Source organism: Ananas comosus, linkage group 2 (assembly GCF_001540865.1).
Source record: "Ananas comosus cultivar F153 linkage group 2, ASM154086v1, whole genome shotgun sequence".
NCBI lineage: Eukaryota > Viridiplantae > Streptophyta > Magnoliopsida > Poales > Bromeliaceae > Ananas > Ananas comosus.
The window spans coordinates 9,314,450-9,342,338 of NC_033622.1; the positions used below are offsets into that span (position 1 = coordinate 9,314,450).

At 36.2% G+C, this 27,889-nt stretch overlaps 1 protein-coding gene and 1 long non-coding RNA gene across 7 annotated transcripts; one reads left to right on the forward strand and one right to left on the reverse strand.

The window, feature by feature from the left end:
- Positions 10,991–13,357, forward strand: LOC109726175 (EG45-like domain containing protein). Its single transcript, XM_020255629.1, has 3 exons — positions 10,991–11,181; positions 11,296–11,575; positions 13,164–13,357. The coding sequence occupies exons 1-3, from the start codon at positions 11,076–11,078 to the stop codon at positions 13,168–13,170; spliced, it is 393 nt and encodes a 130-aa protein (XP_020111218.1). The 5' UTR covers positions 10,991–11,075; the 3' UTR covers positions 13,171–13,357.
- On the reverse strand, positions 14,566–20,626 carry LOC109724803. 6 transcript variants are annotated; one of them, XR_002220090.1, is made up of 4 exons: positions 20,270–20,618; positions 16,785–17,109; positions 15,411–15,513; positions 14,566–14,918 (listed from the first exon to the last, which is right to left on the reverse strand). It is a non-coding gene; the product is annotated as an uncharacterized LOC109724803 (long non-coding RNA). The 6 variants fall into 6 exon arrangements; XR_002220088.1 differs by having other exon boundaries at positions 14,566–15,513; XR_002220091.1 differs by lacking the exons at positions 14,566–14,918; positions 15,411–15,513 and adding an exon at positions 16,491–16,549.

Here is a 27,889-nt window from a genome sequence, read left to right on the forward strand (position 1 = left end):
GCCGAGCCGACCCATCAAAACAATGAGCCGCAAGGTGAACCTTATCATTCTCGAGGGTGTAAATATCCTCGAACAAGGCCTCCATCCCGGCTAGCCAACTCTCCGTCGTCCATGGGTCCTTCACATTACCGCTGAAGGTCGGAGGGTTGAATCGCTTGAATGTCGTCAGCGCCGCCAACGTGCGCTCCTGCTCGGCCTCAAGTACATCGCAGGAGGTGGTGCTACAGGAGCAGCCGGTGGGGGTGGATCCCTCGGCACTTATGCCGCTGCTGCCTGTTGCGCCATCATCTCATGGAGCTGTCCAATCTGCTCCCCGTGTTGTCGCATAGCCCCGGCCGAAGCCGCTACCTGGGCTCGCAACTCGCGCACTTCGTCCGACCCCGACTGCCTGGGCTCCTCCCGAGGCTCCGCCGGTGTGGACCTCGTAACTCTCCTTGGTGGTGCCATCGCGTCCTGAAACGCAATGCACACACACATTAGTACTCGAAACACGCGACTCTTACACGTTCCAAATAACTACCCAATTAAGCGAAAGCAACAAGCATAATCGTTTCCACTCTTGGTGTCATGTGGTCGGCCGCCCCACAAAGTCCCTTAAGTAGACAACAATTAAGCCTTCTAGTCCATCTCTACCTTCTTCTAGAGAAGTGTTACCATTAACCCAATCACTCGCTTTCGCACAAACCAAGTCCTCGTTAAACGTTTTCCTAAGTCCCTATGGTCTCCAACCTATGGTTTCTAGGTCATTCTTAGACTTTTGCTTTCCACTTCTCTCTGATACCATTATAACTGTCACGCCCCAATCCCCGCCAATTTGGTCGGGTTCGGGTCACGTCAACAGACGCCGAACGGACAGAGCCTCCCCTGTCCGCCTAAGGCTCTAACAACATGTATAAATAAGCAATCAACAAGAAATTTGCATATGTAATACAAGGCTTGCACGAGGGCAAGAAACAACGGAAGCGAAAGCTCTAAGCTAATTATACAGCATACATGATATTTGAGTAAATTTAAACCAAATACAAGTAAATAAAACTATTACATTTCTATTTATCCATCATATCTTTTTACATTTAGTCATCCCCCAAATACATGATTGTTTACAACTTTGCAATTCTAATTCAACAAAAGAAGTTGATACATGTATACCCAAAAAGTGGATTGACTACAAAATATAAAAAGTCCCGGTGGCCGCTATCTACGGCGCTATGCCCTTGCCTCGGTCCTCCGCCGCCCCGCTCGTGCTAGGACCTGTAGGGTTAGTGGTGTAAGAACTACAACGAATTTCCAGTGGGTTCGGCATCCGACCTCGCCGACTTACCCACTAGGTTTCTCCAGGCATAAGTATTTCAAGGAAAGAAAAGTAACCAGTACTAATGCATCTAATACTATGCCTGCAGAAGAATGTCAGTAGATACATATACTCAATGCAATAATGGAAATGCATGCATGCTCAAATTATGAATAGGCACTGGCTCTTACCCAATTTTACCGGTTAACCTTGTTAACCCCAATAACTCATAACCCAAAATCCCTTTCTTTACCGGGGAGGCTCCAAGCACTACCGACCCGAGGAACCGTCTTCAGGGACCGCGCTCCTTGTGGTGACGATTTTTGGAAACACACCGCTTGAGGAGGAGCGACCTCCCTCAAGCCAAGACTTATTATGAGTGTCGATCAAATCCCCAACTTGAGGATATTAAGCCACATGTCACGTTGCCACTTTTGTGATAGGTTTTCTACCTATATTTTTCATATCACTTTCTAATCAATCTTACCATAATGTCACTATGGTTAAACCTATGTTTAACAATCATGTTCTCAAGGCCAATCTCGTCTCTAATGTCCATGTCACATTTGTTTACTATTGTCAAGTCCACGTCTCACATCATGCAATCTCTAGGGTTCCACTATACATGTCCATCATGGTTCCATAACTCTCGATATTTAATTACATTAAATACGCATAATGAAGGCAACCAATATTCACATGTAACTTAACCCTACATGCATGAATGGTTCAATATACAAGTATGCTCGAAAAATGGTGAAAACAGACATAACGAGGAATCCGGTGATTCCGACGTGCACCCCCCACCTCTAATGGTCGTGCGGGTAAGGAATATGAAGACTCCCGATCGCTACGAACACCGGCTCCGCACCCTATAACCAAATTAGTGCCCTATTAGGCCGTTTATACATGAACTATACTTGAACATTTTCGTAACGTTGAACGGAGTTGTCCAACGTGTATATTTGACCCCCAATTAGGTTTCTACGAGATCAATTGGTTCCCGAAAAATCCTAGGGCAAAAGCCCCAATTTTCAAGCCCTAACAATGCCATTTAGGGTTTCTCTTTGAATCGATCTCAACCCTAAGCAAATAGTAGCTTAGAATCATCTAAGATGCATCATAGTAAGGTTTCTATACCTTTGGAACCAACCCTAGGGCTTCTATGGTGAACCCTAACCATCCACCATGAGAGCACTTGAGCTCTCATGGGTTCCATGAAGTTCAAGGCCTCTAGAAGGTTCCCAAGGCTAAAAACAACTCAAAACTCCAAATCTTAGGGATCAAAACCAAACCCTAAACTCATTTATACCAAAAACTCATCTTAGTCCAAGCTCCTCTAAGTCCTTCTTGTAGGAGAGCTTGTAGAACCCACCAAAGCCTCCAAATCCACCTTCTCCTTGCTTCTTCTTTTTCTTCTCTAAGCTCTTGTGCAAGAGTTCTAGAGAGAGAAAGAGAGAAAATGAGAGAGGGGGAGAGAAATGGGTGTGGGAGTGAAGGGGATGGCTATATAAAGTGTTGTGGCAATTGCACTTAAGCCCCTCCACTTGTTTCACAGTGCACTGCCCAGACTGGGCAATTTTCGCAGTCGGGGATCGGTCTCCCCGACCAGGGACCGGTTCCCGAACGTTGGGTTTCCAGGACTTAGCCGATTTTCTGGCTTTTTCAGCTGCTGCGCAACGAGGGACCGGTCTTTCCCTCAGGGACCGGTCTCCCGAGGACCGGTCTCACTGCCAGGGACCCAATGCCTCAGGATTCCTGGCAGGCTACGTGTACGGGGATCGGTCTCTCCTTTAGGGACCGGTCCCCGAGAGCACAAAATCTGGGACTTAGCCAGATTTTGAAATCTCACTCTCTCGGGTCCCTTTGCACCTTATATAGGCTCCAATACACATAGGGCCTATACCTACTCGTTCCACTCCGCGTTCCGCTCGTTCGACGGAACTTTGCACGATTTACGAGGGATGTGGTATGTTGCACTTATGTTGTTGTTGTTTACCCTCGTGCAAGCCATATATATACAAATTCTTCCTGGGCAAATTTGTTATATATGATGTCATTGTGTTGAGCCTTGGGCGGGTAGGGAAGGCTTTGTTCGTTCGGCATCTGCGGACGTGCCCGAACCGACCAAATTGGCGGTCGCGTGGCGTGACACACCCATCTCCAGGTAATTGATAGTATCTAGATAGATCCTAGAGTTCACATAACTTACACAAATGTAAACGTCAAAAGTTATAAAATATTGTTGATACCCTTTCAAAATTGTCAATATTATTTTTTTATAAAAAGTACCTTTAATCACATTGATGAAGAATTTTGGGCTAATTTACCCCCAGTTATATCTAATTATAAATAATTATGTAGTATCATGTTGGGCAAATAAATTACTTTCATCAAAAAATTACTCAATTTTTGTTTATTATTAAATTTATGAATGTATTTTTTTTCGCAATTAAGTTTTTTTTTAAATCAATATCATATGGCCGGATCTCATATCAACGATAATAAACAATTAACAAAAGCTAAAACTGCATTATATTTTTTTGGTATAAATTAATACAATTTTTTATTTACTATCAATGTACTGTAGTTTAATTATTGCATTTAATTAGTTTTAATTTGATATACATTCAACTATATTTACAATGTTTTCAAAGAAAATAATTCATGATTAAGTTAATGAAAAAAGTATAGATAATAGATGATGGGAAAAGTAAAAATTTAGTTTAATTTTTTGATGAATCATTATCAATTTGGGTATTTATGATAGCTTTTCTGAATTACAGAGATATTTTTTGTATTGACACTGTTCGATGAGTACCTATGTAATTCAAGGAGGGAGGAAGGGTATGTATGATTTTAACCATTTATATTTACATGAATTACATAAAATGTATTAATTAAATTCGTAGAGACAAATACTGCATTCAAAATTTAGTCATTATAGCTTAAATTATATAAATTTAAAGATTGGATAAAAAAAATAAAATTTTTAAAGGTTAGATAGGTCGGATCGGAATGGGTGATAGTTAAGATATACCAATTAAAGAGCAATGCTCCTATGCACCAAAAAGATTTCGGCCCTTAAATTTTTTAAAATGAATAATAGAGATATCTTTTAGTTAAGAGGGTGACTGGCTTTTGTTGCCGTAGGTATCAGTCACCCTCTTACCAAGGGCAAAACTATTTCCTCATATGTAAAATTAGCATGAAGGGTTTTTTTATAAATTTCTATTTTCATTCCCAAATGCCTCTCTAGTAATTATAAAATACCACATTCTATTTTTGAAAAGTTTTCACCCACAGATATTGCTATGTGTCAACTAAAGAGAGAGAAAGAAAAGTTAATTTAGCTGGAAAGACTTGGCATTACAAGAAAGGTGTGTTTACCTTTCCTAAATTAACTTTTCTTTACTAATATATCACATTCAAATTTTAAATAAAAAATGATGTATTATTGAAATCATTTAGTCTACCCCTTAAACTTGAGCCGGACTTACACCAGAGATTAAAAGTTTAGCCAATTTTGAATTTATTTGTATGATTTGATTATGAAATAAAATCTTAAATTTGTTTCAAATTTAAAAAATTTTTTGCATCGAAAATTATATGTAAATATAAAATATTGCAACTGACAAGTTATATTATACAATCTCTTAGTAATTGAATATGAAATATTATCCCCAAGTGAATGTTTGAAAAGTTTTGTATTTGACTTTGTGATCAATAGTACTAACAAATTCAGTTCAATACCTTAATTAAAATAAATTAAACTTTTATAATCTTTACAAGTTTCAGAATTAATTATACATTTTCTTCTCAAATTATAAGAAACATAATACTTTGGTTGTCCAACTTTATTCAAATCTTCTAGATTATTACATCGAGCCTTACGCTCCAATTTAAATGGTTGAATGATGACTTAAAGTTGATGTGGTCAAACTTCGAAACAAAACTCTTAATAAATTGAAATTGGATGGTGAAAGCTAAAATTCAATTAAAAAGAATGTAATATATTAATTTTTTAACTTTTGAACATGGATAGTCGATCCAAAGTTGACTGTTCGAGTTATGATTATTTGATTGGATAGCTCAATCAGTGTAATATTAACCTAATTAATTTAATTTTTATTTTATTAAAAAATCCTATGTCAAAATAGGTGGTAAAGTAAAATTTTTAAAAAATAATGTGGTGGCAAAGTGAAAAATGCGCTAAACTTTGAATGGGCACAGAGTGATTTTTTAGATCATGGAATGCCAAAATAAAAATGAGCTAAACTATAAAGAGATAGCAAAACTTTTTTAATTATAGGTTGACAAAGTAAAGATAAGCTATACTATTTGAACAAATGATCCAAGTTAAATGAACTTAATATGTAATTTAAACAAGCTAAAAGCCTTTTTAAAGGTAATTTGAAATTATAATAGCTAAAATTAAATTCAGATTTATAATTTAAAGTTAATTTTCAAACATAGAATCGTTTAGTTTAAATAGTTAACAAAATTTATTTTTTTAACTATAATATAAACTAAATCTAAATTTAAAATTTAATTTTAATCAATATTTTTGAACTTTAATGTTGGTTTTACTATCGAATGAACAATTTGAATTTAATTTTAAAAATAGAAGTCTTTAATTTAAATAAATAATAAAAGTTATGTTTATAAATACAGCATAATTTACAATTTAAAATAAGTTAATATATTTGAAATTTCTTGTCATTTTAATATCAAATTAACAATTTGAATTGAAATATACTATTCATTTAAACATAAATTTTTCCGTTCTGAAAATTAAAAGTAAAATTAAATTTGAATTTAATGTACACAATTATAAAGTTTAACTCAAATTGAATTTTAAATTCAATTTTATAAAGGTTTATTACTTATGAAATTAGCACTATCTAATTTGGTAAGTAACAAAATTAAATAAGGAAACAAATATTTATGTAGAGTTAATCAAATTTGGTAATTAGCTTGTATTTGTTTTTCCATATTACCCTTACGAATGGTAACTTATTGAGCAGGTAACTACTATTGAAAAGTCAATCTCGCTTTTAAAATATTAACGGCTAGATTTAATTTAGCCGGTGTATTGAAGCATTCCTCCCAATTAAATTTGATATAAAGTACTTATAAATTTAATAAAACTATCAATCTACTTGAAAAAAAATTAATTAATTGTAAAAAAAATTAAAAATTTGAGTGGATGTTAATCTTAAAATATTAAAATGGAGAGGTCTATTTCAAAATAACTTCTAGGTGATGAGTACATCCTCATACAATTCCGTTCTTAAAACAAATAATAATAACAGTACAATAAACTTGATAGCCAGGCGCCGACGCGAGAAACCAATTTAGTTGTCCTTTGACATTAAAAAAGGGACAATATTTTCCACAAAGCAATCTAACTTATTTGAATTAGAATAATTAGGTCTTGTGTGCTATTAGGAGCAAGGATGCATGCCTTCGTGCTTTTAAGCCATTTTTAATGATACAGCTTCCGAATCGACAATCGGTTCCATTAAAATTGATCTAGCATATTTGAAATATCTAAAAAATAAATTTTGCGGTTTTTCGATATCATTATCTAGCGATCGAAAGGTTTAAAATCAATAATTTTTAATGGTTGATATATATCATTTGTAAGTTTAATGGTGTAAAAATATTCAAATTAGATGAAATTTTAATAAAATTTTTTTATACTATTTACTGTAAAATCAATATTTTGATCGAAAATTTTAATGTTATATCACCAGTTTTTGTGAGATTTTTATTTTCAACTGTTGATTTTCAACACTTTCGATCGAAAAATCGCAAAATTTATTTTCTAAATACTTCAAATATCTAGATCAAGTTTAACAGAACCGATCGTCGATTCGGAAGCTCCATCGTCGAAAACGGCTTTTAGGAGCATGGAGGCCTCCATGTTCCTAATAGCACACAAGACCTACTCCATATATTTTGTTTAAAAGTGATTATCCATATATTTTGTTTAAAAGTGATTATGGAGGTAAACCTACCTTTTGTTTAAATATATTCTAATTGCAGCAGTTGGAAATTCGTTCAATTTAGATATAATTCCAACCTTTTATATTTGAGCCTCCTTATGTAATTATTCCAGCTGCAGCAGCAGTTAAATTCACAAATATCAAATTAGACACCAAATTTGAATATGCATGTAATTACATATGAAATCAAATAGCCCCTTAAATACATTGAAAATTTCTACAAGATTTGGAAAGCATTGAAGATTTGATTGCAACTGCGTACTGTATATTGTCAGTACATGGAAATTTTTTCCGTTACGTAATTGATATAACTAGCTAAAATTTCCATAGTCATTTCCAACTTCTAGATGAGTGCTTATCAGTATTAATTGCGGTATACGATTAATCTGCCGGATTTCCTAAGCATAGACATGCATGCAATCAAATTTGAAGTCCGGTGAGATTCAAATTTGAAGCTTACTGTTCTGCTATATGTGAGATAGTTATTTGTCTGGAAGAGATCTGTTTTAATTAGATGAGTGAATATTTGTTCAACATATTCAGGGTCAATTGTACATCTGGTCCTCAAACTATGTGGCTTCTTCTCAAACTTTAATTTGTTGTAATTGCTAATTCAAACATTTAAAATTATCCAAATTAAGTTGTATAACCCAATTTAGTTGACTAAATGTTACTGTATCGCTAATATAGAAGTGATATAGCAGTATCATGATTGACGATGTGTGTCAATAATTAAGATGCTGTGTCACTTTTACATCAGCAGACGACTTAGCCGACCAGCACTTATAACTCGTAGAATCCTAAACTATATAAAATGCTAAAATGTAATTATTATTATTATTATTGGATCCTTCGATCTTTATATTCTTACTTACAATTTCTTACCAACGTGATGTGGAACTTCTGGGCCAAGGAAGAAATTGTCCTAATTTGGTTAATCAGCCATCGGTGCTAACTCATATTCCCTTGCTGGATTTTTCAACCTTTCTACATTTTGAATTTATTTTCTTATTAGGAGTTGTGGAAGAATGAAGATTGAAAATGGAGATGCTATTCATGGCAAATCCTTAGGCAGTATAGACGTGACGGAGTTGACAACATAATATCTCGGATATATAAATTGCACGCGCATTTGGTCCTAAGTATATTTTGGTCTTTAGATTTCACTTTTTGTAAAATTTTGATTCAAACATTTAGAATTATTACTATCAAGTTCTATAATCCAATTAGTTGACTAAATACTAAGGTATTGCTAGCATAGAAGTAATGTAACAGTATTGGGATTGATGCTGCAGTAATAATTAAAATGATACATCACTTTTATATCAACAATGTATCAATATCTGGCCAACTAAACTATGTTGTTGTGGGACTTAATTACGAAAATTCTGAAAGATCGAATCAGGAATTGTAATATAGTTTGAGGACCAAACGTGCAATTTTACCCTATTAATTGTTTCTTTCTAGCAGGGGAAAAAAGAAAAAGGATAAAGCGGCGCCCTACCCGTGGTTTAGCATAATTTTACTTTACCACTGTATGACTCGAAAAGTTATACTTAACTAAGTTTGAATTCTAGTTGATTCACATTTCCAGTTAAGTTTATTTCTAAATGAAATAAACGAAACGGGTAGCGTGCTACCTATCTCTAAAAAAAAAAACTATCATGTCGTCAAAAGGACCTATAGTAAAATAGGATCGTTAAATGAAATATTTTGCAAACTACGGGATGGTACAATATAGCATCTTATTATTTTATAATCTAAACTTTATAATTTGTAAAAAAAATACTACTTCAATATTCTATTTAGTAAACGATTTTACGGTGAGACAATATCAAAATTAAAAGATTATTAAGTGCAACTTTTTAAACTATAGGGATGTAAAATAAAACGCGCTATCTCCATGGAGGAAGGTAGGCAAATAGAATTAAACATCCACTAAAAAAGAGCAAAAGGTTAGCCTGATTACAGTTAGCCACTGAAGTTGAAAATTACCACGTAAGTAATGATAAATTAGTTTACATAGCTATCTTGCTGGATTTTTTGTTTTCTACTTGCACGTGGCTATCCCATAACAAATTAACTTTTATTTTAAATTTCATAATATAGTATGGAAATTTTATAGTTCAACAGTTTTTGACAAATAAGTTTTAGGTCTCTGGCAAACAAGTTTTTAAGTTTGGATGATAATTTGTACTTCTGCAGAAGAAAATTTCAACTGATTCTACAAATTTGCACTCTGATTTACCATCAGCTGGTTCTAGTTTATGTTTTTCTTGGCAAGATATATGGTGCCTAAAAATTAAATTAAAAAAGTTCTTTTATTTTTATAGGGAATTATTGCATCAATCTAGATCTATATATACAAAGTCTCCAAAATCCAAACTTACATGTCCTACAATCTAAATGCAAATAAGCTTGGCTGGGGTGCTAGTAATATATATAGCACAACAAAAGCTCTTCATAATTGAAGAGTGATTTTTGATGTTTAGACATTTGTTTTGACGATCAGCAACTTTTAATATGTCGTAATTAACTTCTCAAGAATTAATTCCATAAATTTCTTACTTCATTTACTATATGAGCTCATGGGGTTTGAAAAGAAACAATTTTAATGGTGTGTATGAGTTATTTTCTACTGTAATATATGGTGTCAAATATTTTTTTTCTTTTTAACTATCTAGGTGAAGTTCTACTTTTTTGGTTATGAACTTAACAATTGCACCCTTTATGTTTAGAGGCTAGCTTGTTGTTCAGTTTGCAGTCGTTTGATGAAATAGAAAGCAATTTCACACAATTGAAAACTTGGGTTCCAAGAAAAATCAAATACCTGAGTTCATATTCAACAGTGTCAAATTGCTGATTTAAATATTACAGGCCGGGTCAAAAATAAGTCGATAGTACAAAAGGTTAGAGCTATAATTAATAGTACCCCTTCTCCACTCAATGTAAATTAAATCTCTACATATTATTTAAATCACTGCAAAGGTTAATATTATCTATAGCTTAAATATTTAAATTAATGTCAAGAGATGTTAACTGTTTGAAGATGTTTTAATTATATGCTAATTATGTTCATATATATTTATATAAGTGTTTAGCATATCCTTTCAAATTGTAAATTTGCGTAGAAATTAAAAAGTGTGAGTGACACACGCAGTTACCCTATGTCTTATACCACGTAGTAATTGGACGACATATTTTCAAACTAAGGCTACGGACCTCTTCAGAGCTTATTGCAGAATATAGCTAGCGCTATCAATTATCAATAGAATATAGTTTTTTGAAGAAATATTGGATTAGGCACTATAACAAGTTTACTCAAGGACTTTTCTCACCAATAAAATTAATCTGATGCTCTAAAATTACTAGGTTTGAACCGTACGTTCAATAGTATTAATTTTTGCTTTCTCCTGCGCGCAGGATGTTTTAGGATTGTAAATATTACGTTAATTAGGAAGAATTCTAACTGAAAGAAGAAGGTCCTCGAAGAGTTAGCTAGGAGTCTTCAAAGAAAATTATGCTTAGAATGAGAAAAACTGATGGCGGCTGAGGACATTTTCCCTTTTTTTTTTCTTCCACCAGTTAGGTTTCTAGGAATCGCTTATCCAAATTTAAAAAGTTGATCAAAGTCACCTTACGGTGCAAATTTTTCCACAACTCTCCTTGCTATAAAGAGCGACCAAACCATCTTGGTTTCGCCGTGCCAAATTAATTCTTGTGTAAATTAAGTTCGCTAAATTTAGATAAAATTTTCGCAACATAGAGCGAAGATGGCGAAGAAGAGCTTGGTAGTGCTGACGGTGGCAACATTACTAGGCCTAGCGTCGCTCGTCGCGGCGACGCCTGGCACAGCGACCTACTACACCGTCTACACACGTATATATGCATGCATATGTTTTCTTTTTCTTTTTGATAAGACGGACGATCGATCGATGTATGTACATGTATGTGTAAATTAATATGCATGCATGCATGCGCGCGCGTGTGCAGCCTCGGCGTGCTATGGGTACCAGGATGAGGGGACGATGATCGCGGCGGCGAGCGAGAGCATCTGGAACAACGGAGCGGCGTGCGGGCAGATGTACACCATCACGTGCACCGGCGCGACCAACCAGGGCGTGCCGCAGCCGTGCACGGGCCAGAGCGTGACGGTGAAGATCGTCGACTACTGCCCTCCGCCGGGCTGCCAGGCTACCTTCGACCTTTCTGAGCAAGCCTTCGCAATCATCGCCAATACCGCCGCCGGCAAGATTGACATCGACTACAATCTGTAAGTCCTTTATCTCTCAAAAAAAACATTCTAGCTGTAAGTCCTCCTCAATCGATCGCTATATATATATATATATATATATATATATATATATCTATCAGAGGCTAGCCACCCGCGTGTTCTTTTCTCTTAATTAATCTAACAGCTTAATTAAACATTAAAAAGAAACAACCAGCCGTTCGTTCGCGTCGTATGGTACATGAGATCGATCGGATTCCGATGGACTTCTAATAATATTTAATTCTCTTCCATTTAATTTAGCTTTATGTATGTTCCATTATTAAAGGTATTAAAATATAATTTTCTGGTAGTTTTAGCTAGCTAGGGCTTTTAAGGCAAACATTTGTTTTATGGTTTGCATATGAACTACGCTAAAAAAGAATTTCAGATTGAGAAAACACTTTTACGAGTGTGTGGTTGAGAGTCTTTTTAAGCATCTTGAGAAAACATATATATGTGTCTTTTCATTTTCTGAGTGTTATTTTTTCTATATATGTAAAACAGAAATTGGGGACTACAAACACAGAGATCTCTCTTGCTTGCCTAGTCACACTCGCTTCGTTTTGTTTTCTTAAAGTCAAAACAATCATGCCACCTTAATTAATTTTGAGGAAAAATATTTGGAGATCCTTTGAACTTAAACTCTTTAAATAAATATGTACATGAACTTCCAAATTTGATAATTAGATTCTCTAAGTTTTACCAAATAGTTTAATATATACGTCTCTCTTCTTTAGTGTAATTACTAATTATACAATCGTTCTGAACACATATCTTACACATAATCTTATAAGACTTCACAGTATAAAAAAATTTTATTTTTTTTCTCTTTCATTTTTAATAATTAAATTTGAGAATTGAATAATATGGTGAGTCTAATTTTGATTTCTGTTATTTTTTTGTTTCTTAATTAGAATATGAAAAATAGATATATTTTTTTGTTTCAATGTTTTATCAGATATAAGCGCAATATCGAACAAAATAGTAATTTACAACTTCATCCAAGACGAGGGGTTTGTTGAATTATTAGAAAAAGTTGAAGAAATCTAATTACTAAAATTGAAAGTTTAAACACTTGTTTACAAAAGTGGTAAAGTTTAGAGGGTCTCTATATATTTTACCCATTAATTTTAAAGAAAATGCTAGTGTTACACCTTAAAAAAGGAGAGTGTAAATTTTACATTTCTCATCCTATCCTAGGTTTCATAACCTTTCCTATTTTTTTTAATATTAGAAAAAGTTGACAAGACATCACAAAATTATTAGTCCTTGAATAAAAGGGTATAAGATTTATATTCACTTTTAGACGTGTAAGATTTATATTCTTCTTTCTTTGGATGTATAGACAGTGTTGTTCTATATATATATATATATATATATATATATCGAACCAAACATGAATAAACATAATTACTTCGTTTTTCTATGAAAATTTATTTCCCCTTGTCGCTATATTTGAACAATTTTACATGAAATCTAATTAATGTAATGTATTTTTTTTTTCTTTTCAACACTAACTTTTCTCTCTCTCTCTCTCTCTCTCTCTCTCTCTCTCTCTCCTTGTGGACCTTCTCTAATGATTTGACAGGGTTTGAGAATCACTAGAGTGAAGAATAATGGTGGAGTATTTCCTCCCTCTATCCAGGAAAGAAATAAGCATTGACTTCTTCCGATAATGGTTGTTTAATAAAACTCTGTGCAGATCGGATAGACTGCAAAGAACTAATGGAATAAATAAAGTATCACTTTCGATATTAATTGTTCTATTTCTACTTTCGGATTTATTTTTTTTTGTTTTTTCGGTTTGTTGGTTGAGTGTAAAAAGATTATCGAGAATTAATGCATGGACGGGGAATACTAACCTAATCTATATCAATATACTAGTTAAGGGACCCGCGCAATGCGGCGGAAATTTTTTTTACAATTAATCACTATGGCTTCCTGATTAATATTTTTCAGTTCAATTAGGAGTATTTACAATTTGGATTCCAACCAAAAATCTAACCGAACCGAACCAAATAAAGTTTTTTTGGTTTAGTTATATTGGTTTTTTAAACTTCTAAACCAACTAAACCGAACCGAAGCTGCATAGTTACACACAATTATGTATGTAGTTCGGCCACTATACTCTTATAAGTATAGATATTTTTATACTAATAAGTTTTGGGCTACTAAATCTACCCCTTTGAATATTTTCATCCGATAAATCATATTATTTAATTAATCACCCACTCAAGCGTAGAGAATCATTGTCATAAATATAAAGGAGTCTATATTCATACGAATATATATATATATATATATATATATATATATATATAATGGGAGTGTATATACTTCTATTTTTCAATTTTTAAAAAATTCTTATTTATTAATGGATGTAAAAACTTGGCAATATTTTATATTACTTATAAAAGATGAAACGGAATAGATGAAACAAAATAAACCAAACCAAACCAAAAAAACCCCAAATTCAAAATCAAAATTTGTATCTCAAAATAATTTACAATACATGATTATTGGAGAAAACAAACCCCTCTACTATCTATAACTATTCTTATCTATGTGTATTAATGCATTTAAGAATTTTCTTTTAATCTCGATGTTGAATAATTTAAAATTAAATAATAAAAATAAAGTAATAGTTTTTACGTTTTTTTCAGGAGAATATCTAAACTAAATCATAAAACTCATTGATGTAACATTAGAAAAGATTAATAATATTTTTCTACCATCATCACTATAGAATTTACAAATGAAAAATATAAGAAACTTAATTGGCATTGCTAGTTCATTAATTTTGACATTTGCATCTATGCTTAACAATATGTATTATTTGATATATATTTGGCTAGAAAAAATAATAATAATATCAAGTTTAACTACTAATTTGGTATCGAATCGTTAGATGTTAGAGGGAAAAAAAACAGTTCCATGCCCAAGCAACAAACAACCAATAAATAAGGGAGCAAAATGAAATATGAGAAAAATTAATTAAACGTTGGAATTTTTTCTTTAGGATAAATGTTGGAAAATTTATGATCTTAAGCACTGACAGATAGAAAATATGGCCAACGGCAAGTTAGAAGTAAACACAAACCACAGCAAAAGCACCACCGGTAGTTTCAACACCAAAGTATATAGAGCCATATACAGTAAAAAGAAAAAACTGTAGGCCGGAGGATGCAAAACATATAACCACAGAAATTATCCAGAAACGACAAACCTGAAGGTTAATTGTAACTAATACAGCGGCCAACTTGAAGACAAATTGCTTTTAAAAAGATCTCCAGATTTATGGCCAAACATGTGAGAAAGAAAAAGGAGTTTGTCCCTGCAAAATCTAGAAATTGAATCAAATTAAGTTATGAGAGTCCCATGAAATTTCTAGAATCAAATTAAGTTATGAGAGTCCCATGAAACATTAGTTTGTTTCAATTGACTATTTAATCCTTAATTTCGGCTTTTCTTAATTTTTTTTTGGGAACAATCTTTAGTGAGATGATAGTTTTCTTTTTTTTTATTTTAGAACAATCTTTAGTTAGATGACAGACACACATCTCGAATACTTCTTAAATTATATGAGCATTCAAAAAAAGAAGGCTATTCAAGTCGATTGAAGATTGTTAATGATAATTAACATAATTGAGGGATCGGCAGCTAATATAATTCCTTTATTTTTTTTTAGTTTAGATGTCGATATACAACCAAGCAAACATTTAGGGAAATTGATGTATTCTCCTCCAATTAAATTATGTCACTTCAATAAAAGACTAAGATATCTTCACCAATAAACTATAAAGAAAGTAACATCATATGAGGGTGAGTTATAAACCTTAACTTTTCATAAGTAGACATTAGTGCGGCAGAAGGAGGTGCACCGCTATATTCTATGGCGACGTCATCTCTACCTTCTCGATTGCCAGCATATTTCCCACCTATCATGCAACCGTAGTTGTCTCAAACAATGTATTCGGCATCATTATTATACATTCATGATCAAAAAATTAAGCACCACTAAATTATTTACTAATTACGTAGCTACCCTGAATTTTAAAGCATACCAAACGATCATTGCCATTCGGCTAAAAAGACATTTATTTCCACCTTTTTTGTTTGAAATAAATAATTATTATCCCATGCCAGTTAGAAAATAATCTCACAATAAAGAATAATTTGATTATTTTATGCGATGTAGTAGGGAGGTATTATAACAATTAATATTATATATTTTATATGTACAAATATATGAAAAAAATGTAAAACCTACACATGTGATTCGATTAGTAGTTGGGAAACAAATCAATTTAAAGAAGCAAAAGAGAAGTGTTGGCATTCGGTTAAATCGAATCGGGTACGCCCATAAGCGGGTTCGATCCGACGGATATTATGTTATCTAATTGGATTAGGATTAATCTCGCTTTCAAATTGGAAAGCTAATTAGAGATAAATCTAATCATATTAGGATAACAAATAATAACCGATTTGGCCTTATCTCTAACGCTATNACGCCCATAAGCGGGTTCGATCCGACGGATATTATGTTATCTAATTGGATTAGGATTAATCTCGCTTTCAAATTGGAAAGCTAATTAGAGATAAATCTAATCATATTAGGATAACAAATAATAACCGATTTGGCCTTATCTCTAACGCTATTAGGATTTTGGAATTCCTTATAAATAGACGGGCGATCCCACATGAAACGATGTACATGGAAAGAACGAAAAAGAGAGAATAAGAAAATAATAGAGAGAAACCACATCCTCCATTGACCTATTATTCTAGAGGGACTTGCACGGTGGATTTGCGATCGCGCTCGTTTGTAGTTCGATCCACCGCGAGTTCGTGGAGCGTGAGAAGACATTCAAGGACGATCCGAGGACACGTGAATCAATCTAAACGATCCGGGCTCATCGCGTTGTTGCGCGAATCGCTTCCGAAAAAGGTACGAACGAATACTTCCGCTGCGTTCTACAAGAAGAAACACGTTTTTCTTAGTTACAAAGAGAAATAAAAATGAGCAATTCAACCAATAAATATAGAATATTTATTGCATTTCATATTATTCTCTTAATATCGGTCAATATTTATACGAAGCGAATCAATTTGTGCAATAATTAGCTAACCCTCTTACATGTTACTCCTTAATAGAGTATAATACCAACAAAAAAGGAAAAACAACTTTTGCTACTTAGTTGATATTTACCTATACTCCAAAGTCTATAGTGATTGTGGCTTTACAACGTTTAGATAGATCTTTCCTCACATATCCCAGCCTGGTTTCTTCCAGAATCATCACTTTAAGGTATGAAAATCAATATGGTATTGGAAAAGGAGAATAAACGATCAAAGAGAAAGGACAATCCAAAAGGGATTAGGAAAAAGAAAATGATCAGTTTATAGCCAGTATTGAGGTTGTCCAATTATGAAGCTGTGAGAGTTGAGAAATGGCATTGTTCTCTATCTGTTTTTCTTTTTCGTGTGTGTGTATGCCTCCCTCTTTGAGAAGCTACTCCTCCATGTCTCATCTCCTGCAGAAAAGAAAAACAAATTCAAGAAAATCATGAATTTAAAAAAAAATCAAAAATAGAGGAGGTATTTTCGCAAGAAAAATAAATTCTAGAAGACTAATCAAAAGTGTTTAGTTAGCTCAGGAAAATTAAAGAAAGAGTAATTGAATTGATATTACCAGAAATAGTAATAAACAGATAAACTTGAAGACACTTCACAGATACTAAGTTATCCAATAAGAGAACGGTGAACTTTAATAGATATATCAATAATTACAGTAATAGAGACAGCATCAATAATTGGAGTAACAGAGGCGGCATAGGTTCCCAATAGTTTAGGCAAAATAATAATAACAATAAAAACCACTAAATAAAGCATGGATAAATTAAAAGACATGCCTCCACCAATATCATATGCATGAAATTCATGAGTTTTTTCCTACATGTCGAACTGTTTCATTATTCAGAACGATAAGAGATAGTAGGAAAGAAAAGTAAGAACTTAATTAGTAATCTAATATCACAATGCATAGGATAAAAAAAAAGTAGACTGAAAAAACAAATATTAACAATACAAATGACTTGAGATATTTAATAAAACTCAAAAGTATCATTTAAATTGATAATTCCACTTTTTTTTTTCGGCTTTTGTTTATAGTGTCTATATTTCGTTCACAACCTACTTATAGAGCTAAAACTAAATATTATATTGTCAGCATGTGATCTTCTTTAGCCTCTCATCTATAAAGTCAAAAATGCAACTATGGAATCATTATATTAAAATCTTAGACCTGTGCAATTCTAACTTGCATCGCTTCTTGCTTAAGATTACGTTAACATTGATTACTATAATACTTTGACCAAATCAATTACTAAAGTGAATCTAAGCCAATAGATTAAAGCGTTTACTCTGTTGGCTGAAAATTAAAGTCTTGACTGCTTAGAACTGAATTTTGTTATTGCATCAACAACTTGTTAAATTCATTAACATGGTAGAATCACGGCGTTTGATCTCTAATTAGTAAAATCATCTATCCAAACATCTCATTCGTGGACCAAATTTATTTATTAGAGCTCAAGGCTTAAAGTTGAATAAAGAGAAAACTCCCGTCCTGAAATAGCAAATAAATTCTACATTTAAATGACATCGTTAGACAAAATCCTTATCGGCCTAAATTTGGTAAAATGACACAATTTTCATACTGTTAACTATAATTTTTAGATTTCGCCTGAGATTTGAGATCACTGCTCAAAATCCTTAAATAATGCAACATCATAGCACCTCTGTCGATTGATAATAATAGTTGTGAGTCTACAAATCCTCACCACAATAAGAATAACATAAAAGCTAATGAAAAGATTTTGGTAATAGCTATGACTCTACCTCAGATTTGTGATTGGAGATATATAGGTGATGAGTGCAGAGTGGAATCTGGAGAAGCCAATCTTTTCGAATGCATAGAACCAGCCGTCGATTTGTGAGGTTCATTTATGGCTACACATTTTTCAATTGTTGGTGCACGTTCATTGGAATAGTGCTGGATTTATAAAGTAGGCTACAAAACATGTCAAAGCATGTCTTCACTTAATTCTAGTTAGCAAGAATTTGATTTTTTTCATCCATTAAAGAATTGCAGAACCTCTTAAGAACGCCATGTTCTATGTTAAGCATGTCACATTCACTACGTAGATTTTCGTACTTTCGAGAAATACGATCATACAATTCTTCTATCTTTTTTTCTTTCATCATAATTAGCATCTCTAATTTCGAAATCAAGCTGTTTGCATAATGTTCCAACAGCAACCCGGGCCGGATCCTCCTCAGACTCATTCGAATTTGTAGACGGCGAACCCCAGCATGTAATAGCCTCCATAAATCGACTATACCTTAAGACCTATACATCAATATATGTGCAAAATTGGCCATTGGATCCTTGGCAGTGTTAGACAAAATCCCTTGTCCTAAATTTGGTAAAAGGACGCAATTTTCATGCTATTAACTAAAATTTTGAAGCTTTCACCTAAGGTTAGAGTTCACTACTCAAAATTCTTCAATAATGCAACATCATAGCACCTCTATCGGGAAAAATAAGTTCTAACTAATAGGATCAAAATTAGATATGTATGTGTCATATTTACTAATTTGTTACATATTTAGGTCAGTTTAAAAATGTTGAATTCTAGTAAATCCAGGAATTAATTACATTCATTTTTTGTTTTATATCTATNTGTGCTTTCCTTGGCCTCTGCGTATAAGTAATTTTTGAATTGTAGGCTTTCCTGTTCATTGTTCTTCTACATAATATATATACTTATTTTGATTTACTAATTTGTTACATATTTAGGTCAGTTTAAAAATGTTGAATTCTAGTAAATCCAGGAATTAATTACATTCATTTTTTGTTTTATATCTATAACAAACATATGTATTACATAAGTAAATCAAAATAAGTATATATATTATGTAGAAGAACAATGAACAGGAAAGCCTACAATTCAAAAATTACTTATACGCAGAGGCCAAGGAAAGCACAACAACTGAAAAATATCATTTTTTTCAATTTTTAGAAGTTCTACATATCGAAAAGCTTTCAAATTCAGAGCCAGACATACATGAAAAAAATAATAAGGTAACAAATTTTCAAGTCGAAGAGGAATTTTTTTTTTAACTAAAGAAAAAGTACATAGTAGACTAATCAAAATAATAAAACAATCCAATAATTAGATCATCAATTGTGTTGCAATTCACTCATTTTTTATATTTTGTTTAGATCAGCAGATGATGGACTCAACACAAAAAATTTATAACACACACATGCATACAATAGAAGACTTATGATCTGGGAGCTTGCCGATTCAGATCTGGACGTTTTTTTTTTATAAAGAAATAAGGTAGTTAAATCTAAGTAATCAAATTGATAAACAAATCAACAAATACTATCAAATTAATAAAACAAATTAACAACTACTAACTAACCGACGAAGATCCAATTAATGGAAGCTACCACATGCAGGGCTGCAGGAGGATTAATAGAGAGCACTTGGAACAGATTTTGGAATTTTGAAAATCTTCTTAGAGGCATCTTGATACAAAATCAAACAGTATTTAGTATTTTATTAAAAAAAATTTAGTATTAGGCAAACTAAAATAGGAAAAAAAAAAAAAGCATTTAAAACTCACAGGAGATATGCATGGAAGCGTAGATGTAGTAGGATGAACAACAAAAGATTGTAGATGACCATTAAGAGGTATGGAAAGAAGTATAGAACAACCCTTCGGAATCAACAGGTTTAAATATCCGATGCGGCACAGGAGACGAAACGATATTGAATCGGTATCATTTTTTCGTCTGGAGAGGGAATCAACCGACGGAATGAATCGGCATTATTGGAAACGGCGGGAGTGAAGAAGGATCGACAACGCACCTTCTTTAATTTTCCATCCGTAGAGCAGGAACCCTGGTTGTCGAAGCGACGGGAATGAAGAAGAGAGCCGGTTCAATTTTGAGAAGGGATTCCGGTTGGGTTCAACTCTTAGAATAGGTTCCGATCTTTTTTAGATAAAAAAAACCGGAAAAAAATCGTTTAAGGCAAAACTGAAACAATGATAGGTAGGCCCCATATATATCCAAAATTAAGCTAAAACATGCCACGTGTACAAAAGATTAGGGGAATTAATAGAGGTTATAGATATACTTACTATAAAATAATTGGGTGCCATGTGTAAAATATAATGGGTAAAATTAGTTCTTACTTACTATATAAGAATAAGAATATATTTTACCCATTATATTCTTATATATACTTAGTTCTTTACTCACTATATTAAAGGTGAGTTGACATCAAAAAATAATTGGGTGCCATGTGTCCCCTCCCAACCAACTGCTCAACTATAAAATAAAATTAACTGCAACTAGTAAGTAAATATCATAGGCCCAACCTAATTAAAATATAATTTAATAGATATGATTTTATACTATATAAAAAATTTATATAGGGTTTTAACTTTTATAGTGTCGTTTTAGGATATAAAGTGTATAAAATTTGTTTATACATTATTTCATCTTTCCTTCTCAACTATGAAAAATCATCGCCTACCCGCTTGTACTAATTAGTTACATATGCCAAACTGATCAATAACAATTCATCCAAATATTAATAAAATTTTATTTTTTCCCATTATCTATCAATGCCTTTGTAATCAACCCAATATCACATTCAATCCAGTGTACTAAAAATACTGTCTCAGAAACAACCAAAAGGACCTTAAACTGAGACTTTAAATATATTTTGTATTTATACCTATATTCCTTAAATCATAAAATATTTCTGTCTGTTACTATGATTGTCAGAGCAAATTGATGAGTAGTTACTTAATAGATTTTAAAATTAATGATTTTTCTATACAAAAAAACTTTAAATATTTTAAATTATACCTACTGAATTAAAAATTTATTTTAAAAATTTGCAGTTAAATATTAGTACGGTGTTAGAGATACACCTGGTGTGGGCATATACACGTGCAATTTTTTTTGTCTATCCTAACGTCAAATTCAATACGATGGTCCTCCAACTCGGAAAATATTATTTAATTATGCCAAGTGCACCCCATATCTATTCATTGTTCATCTATCAATCGTCTTTCCGTATTAAATATAAATATATATATAAACCATTTAGATAAATTTAGCAATCTTTTTATTATGTTTTTGACCAATGGATCAAAAAATGTATAGGATAAAAGGATCGTAGACAGGTTGTGCATGCAGTAGACAGGTAGTGCATGCAGTACTTCCTATGATTTTGTCAACGTTTTTGGAGAAGAAGTCCGCTTTAATCTCTCCTTTCGATCTTTCCAAGAAGAAGTTCCAAATCAAGCCGTTGCATCTCTTTTTGTAATAATTGTTAGCTTAAATGGCCGAGCATCCTATCCTGTGGCGGGAGACCATGTGGGCTGAGTCATGTTCGAAATGGCGTGAGGCTGGGTTGGGCCGAGTCATGTTCGAAGTGGCGTGAGGTCAGGTTGGCCGAGTTACAATCGAGACCCTTGGGCGCTGTTTCTGTACGCTTTAAGTGAATTGGTTGCGTATTTCTAACAGCTCGAGCTTTTGGGAATAATGGTTAGCGCCAACGATCCGACAATAATGGTTGGGGTGTAATTGCCGAAGCCAAATTTTTCTCCGATTTCCTACTAAGTGCATCGGCCACGACGTTCACTTTTCCGGGGTGGTATAGGATAGTGACATCATAATCTTTCAACAACTCCAACCACCGCCGCTGTCGCATATTCAACTCCTTTTGGGTGAACAAATATTTAAGACTTTTGTAATCCGTGTGGATCTCGCAATGTTCACCATACAAGTAGTGCCTCCATAACTTTAGCGGGAAAATAAGCGCCGCTAGCTCAAGGTCGTGAATCTGGTAGTTCTCTTCATAAGTTTTCAACTGGCGCGAAGCATAAGCTATAACTCGGCCGTTTTGCATCAAGACATACCTGAGACCAACATAGGAAGCATCACTGTATACCACAAAGTTTTCCCCCGGCGTCGGCAATGCAAGCACCGGGGTTGTCGTCAACCTTTCCTTCAACTCTTCAAAGCTCCGATCGCAATCGTCGCTCCAAACATACTTGACTCCCTTGTGTGTGAGGCACGTTAGCGGAGTGGTTATTTTGACGAATCCCTCCACGAACCGCCGGTTGTAGCCCACAAGTCCAAGAAAACTGCGGACCTCCGATACGCTCGTCGAGTGAGGCCAATCTTTAATTGCCTCTACTTTCTTCGGATCCACCTAAATACCCTCATCCGAAATCACATGGCCTAAGAATGTGACCTCCGAAAGCCAAAAGTCACATTTCTTCAACTTAGCATATAACTTCTCCTTTCGAAGTTATATGAATTTATGTGAATTTTAGAACACTTAAAATGAAATTTATGTGAATTTTAGAACACTTAAAATGCATGTGTTATGTATAAGAAAATTTTCACTCTATATAGTAGAGCATTCTGGGTATTGTTACATGCATTTGAGTAGTGTTCGCACTAGTCGTTTGGAAACATGCTTCATATGTTTAAAGTGGCTCAATTATGCATTTATGAACATTTGGTTTAAGCTTGGACTTAGTAAATAAAAGTGTCATAAAGGAGCACTTGGATTAGCAAACTATGAGACTATTGTATTGAGACTTAGAGATAGGCCTTAGACATCTACTACTTTCCATGTTTTAGACATGATGAGATAGAGATAGGCCTATGAGAGAGTTGTGATATATTCCATGTTGTTAGACATGAGGACTTGGTACTTGAGACGGATCTTTTGTTACTTGTCATTGTTCTCATTCGCACATGCTTTTGAGGGTCGCTCCCTACAAGCCGGCACTCCGGAGATGGCCATCGTGATACATATTCGCCGTGCGGGATTAGGCGCCGAAGTGGATTGCCGTGGGAAAGGCTCATTCCTAGAGTGGGGATGTTGACTACCACGGGGCCATTAGACTCGGCACCGGTCAGACAGCCTACGAGTGGGTCTCAGGGCCAGACAGCCTTCGGGCGGGTCTCTTTAGATTTGATTTTGAGCATTCATCATGCCATATGAAATTGATTAGAATAGTAAATAATGACATCTTTACTATTTGACTCATGGACATCATACTAGCGATGCTTGGGTACATTCTTATGAGAATAGCTTTTTCTACTTATGCTAAATCATGCTAAGTAGAGATATCATATGGTAGCAAATATTCATGCTTATTTACTTGTCGTACATATCGTTTTTGTTTATATCTGCTTACTGACCCCTTTTCAGAGCCTTCAGCACCGGCGGAGGCACGGGATCGCGACAAGGGAGTCACGTAGCTAGTTAGCGGGGAGCAACTTTTGAGCTTAGGTGGTTTACTCTTTCTTTTATTGTATTAGAGAGAAAGAGCTTTGCACCATGTATAGAGAGACCACCTATGTACTTGTTTAGCTTTAGTATTGGGATTCCTATTGTATTCACTTTATGTTTTTATTTAGTGGACTTACTTTTATGTTCTCTTCCCTTATTGTAGCTTCTAGATATACTCCGCTCTGATGCTTCTAGATGTTCTCTTTTATCGTCTTACTTATCGTTTTGTTTTAGACGCCTTGTATGTTTTAGACATACGGCGGGTCTGGGCACGCGCCGGGCGGGCTTTCGCTAGGTCCCGGGGCGTGACAGATTAGTTTGGTATCAGAGCCTAGGGTTGAGTCTTAGTAGACCTAGCAAACCTTAGGCCGGTTGGACTATAGGAAAGAGGCTCGTGAGAGACGAGGTCTATTTGACTTGTAAGCGAAAGTATTGTGATTGGGTATTTTGGATAACTCTAGAAAGTGGAGTTAAATCGAAGTGTATAGCTCCTGACTTCGCGGAGGGTTACGTTGGCGGCCGACAACGTAACATCGAGAGTTAGTGGTGAAGCACACTTCCTTACTTTCACATGATTTTGGGTATTTCCTACTTGAGCGGGGATACGATAGCGTGGGTTACTAACTTTCGCTTTTATGATGTTGTAGTGAGATGCCGATCACTCGCTCCCAATCTGCCGGAGCGGATAATGCGGCACATCTTGAGGAGGTCGATACCTCCGCTACCTCCGGATCCGGCGAGGTCCGAGAGTTGAGGAGCCAGCTTGCGGCTCTCACCGACTTAGTGACACAGCAGGAGGAAGCGGCCCGACAGCAGACGGAGGCGGCGCGCTGACAGAAGGCGCGGATGAAGCGCCTGGAGGACTTTCTTTTACAGCAGGCGGCAGCTTCCAGGGAGACTCAGGCCCCTACACCACCAGCACCAGTTGTGGACGTGGCACCGAGGGCACCGTTACCCGCACCCGGTTCTTCGCGGGCAGCACCCGTGTTTGTTCCCTAGGAGGAGGACATTGTGGCACCACCGGCTCAGGCGCCACCGACGGGGGCAGTTTTCCCCGTGACGGTTTCTGCTGAGGAAAGGGACAGACTGATGGAACGCCTCAACGAGTTCAGGAGGTGCAGTCCCCGGATCTTCGACGGCGAGAAGGTCGACCACTGGATCGTGGAGAAGTGTTTGATGCATATGGAGAAGCTCTTCTGCGACACCTTCATGGATGAGAGAGATCGAGTTTGGCTCGCCACACACCATTTGGACGGCGAGGCCTACCGCTGGTGGTTGGATCTCCAGGAGAACCCCAACACTGATTTGGCGGCTATTACTTGGAAGACGTTCAATGAGCTTCTTTTGGCACATTACTTCCCGACCAGCGTCAAGAGAAAGATGGAGCAAGACTTGCGCAACTTGCGCCAAGGAGACCGGGCTGTAGCTGAGTACGAGAGGGAGTTCTCTCGGCTTCTTCATTGCGTGCCTTTCGTCGTGCGGGACGACGAGGACAAGGCCCGCATTTTCGAGCGAGGGTTGCGACCGTTGATTTTCCGGTTCGTGCAATCCTCTAACCTCCAAACCTAGCGGGAGGTGGTGGATCGCGCGCTCATAGTGGAGAACAGCGCGGCAGATGTCCAGGACCGGCGAGAGGCGATGAACAAACGTAAGGCCAAGAGGCCTGCGGTAGAGGGTGCGAGCCAGACGCACTCTAAGAGGCCGCCGAAGCATCCTAGGAGCCAGCAGCGTGGACGCGGCTCAGCAGCGCAGCGAGGAGGTTTTGACTGTCGCCGGCCTTCCCCGTGTGTGATCTGCGGTGGTCCTCATTACCCACCGCAGTGTCTACAGTGGGCGGGCAGGTGTTTCCAGTGTGGCCAGGAGGGCCACGTTCGGACTGAGTGCCCGAGAGGTTCATCATCAGCACCGTCGACTGCATCGGCACCGGCTCTACCAGCCGCCAGCCACAGGACTCCATCAGCGCAGTATCAGCCTGGGCAGCCATCCGTCCAGCGCCAGAGCGAGGGTTCTCGATAGGCCCGGAGTGGGCGTTTGTATGCTGCTCAGACCGAGGAGGCGGCAGCAGCCGAGGATGCGGTTGCAGGTATCATTTTTCTTGATGGCATTAGAGTTCGTGCTTTATTTGATACTAGTGCATCGCATTCATTTATAAATCGGCTGTTTGCCGAGTTGCATGGCATCCCTTTGGTTTTCTTGTTGCATCCGAGACATGTTGTAGTACCCGACCACACTCTGGATATTAGAGAGTATTGCCCTAGTTGCCCTGTTCGGGTAGGAGATTGGATCATGCCCGTAGATTTGCTAGCTCTGCGCAAGCTAGGGAATTTCGATGTGATCTTGGATATGGATTGGCTAACCAAGTACTACGTCACCATCGATTGCAAGAATCGCACGGTTACTTTTAGAGAACCGGGGCAGACTGAGATTGTATTTAGAGGATGGCAAAGTTTGCTTTTTGCGATGTCGATCAGCTCGTCTCGAGCTAGGCAGCTGATCAGCCGAGGATGTGTTGCCTACTTGGCTAGTGTTGTGTTGAGGGGCGAGGATGACACCCCTAGGATTGAGGATATCTCGGTAGTACGGGAGTACCAAGACGTGTTTCCAGCTGAGCTACCGGGTATGCCACCCGATAGGGAGATCGAGTTTGTGGTAGATCTCGTCCCTGGGACTACTTCAATCTCAAAGGCACCCTATAAGATGGCACCGACGGAGCTAAAGGATCTAAGGGCACAGCTACAGGATCTGTTGGACTAGAGCTTCATTCGACCGAGCGTCTCGCCATGGAGAGCGCCAGCTCTATTCGTCTTCGCCTATGTGTGGATTATCGTGAACTCAATAAAGTCACGATCAAGAATAAGTATCCATTACCGAGGATCGACGACTTGTTTGATCAGCTTCAGGGATCGTGTATGTATTCCAAGATAGACTTGCAGTCGGCATACCACCAATTGAAGATCAAACCCGAAGATGTATCTAAGACGGCTTTTAGAACACGGTATGGACATTATGAGTTCACAGTGATGCCGTTCGGGCTCACTAATGCCCCGGCAGCTTTTATGGATCTGATGAACTGTGTTTTCAAGTCTTATCTAGACAGGTTCGTCGTGGTGTTCATCGACGACTTTTTGGTTTATTCCCTGAAGCGATGCGGATCACGAGGAGCATTTGAAGCTTGTACTTCAAATACTTTGGAAAAAGGAGCTTTATGCCAAGTTGAAGAAATGTGAATTTTGGCTTCGAGAGGTAGCCTTCCTTGGACATTTGATATCGGGATCGGGTATAGCTGCGGATCCTAAGAAAATTAAGGCTATCAAGAATTGGTCGAGACCCACGAGCGTTACGGAGATTCGGAGTTTCCTTGGACTGGCCGGTTACTACCGGAGGTTTGTCGAGGGGTTTGCTAAGCTATCTACTCCCCTCACGAGGCTCACGCATAAAGGTGTCAAGTTCATCTGGAATGATGCGTGTGAGAAAAGCTTCCAAGAGTTGAAGCACCGATTGATAACCGCCCCGATCCTGACCCTACCTGTTGCTGGAGCAGGGTATGTAGTTTATAGTGATGCTTCACATAATGGATTGGGCTGTGTTTTGATGCAGGACGGCAAAGTGATTGCGTATGCTTCTCGCCAACTGAAGGAATATGAAAAGAATTACCCTACGCACGATTTGGAGTTGGCGGCCGTAGTCTTCGCATTTACGTTATGGCGCCACTACTTGTATGGCGAGCGGTGTAAGTATACACGGATCACAAGAGCCTCAAATACCTATTCACTCAGAAGGAGTTGAACTTGAGACAGCGCAGATGGTTGGAGCTACTCAAGGATTATGATTTGACTATTCTTTACCACCCGGGCAAGGCTAATGTGGTGGCGGATGCGCGAAGTAGGAAATCAACGAAAAACTTAGCGATGCATGT

What these genes read in the sequence shown, in the direction of transcription:
- LOC109726175 (XM_020255629.1), top strand. Translation starts at nt 11,076, where the DNA reads ATGGCGAAGAAGAGCTTGGTAGTGCTGACGGTGGCAACATTACTAGGC. An exon ending in CTACTACACCGTCTACACAC is followed by an intron (nt 11,182 to 11,295) that starts GTATATATGCAT and finishes GCGCGTGTGCAG; the next exon opens with CCTCGGCGTGCTATGGGTAC.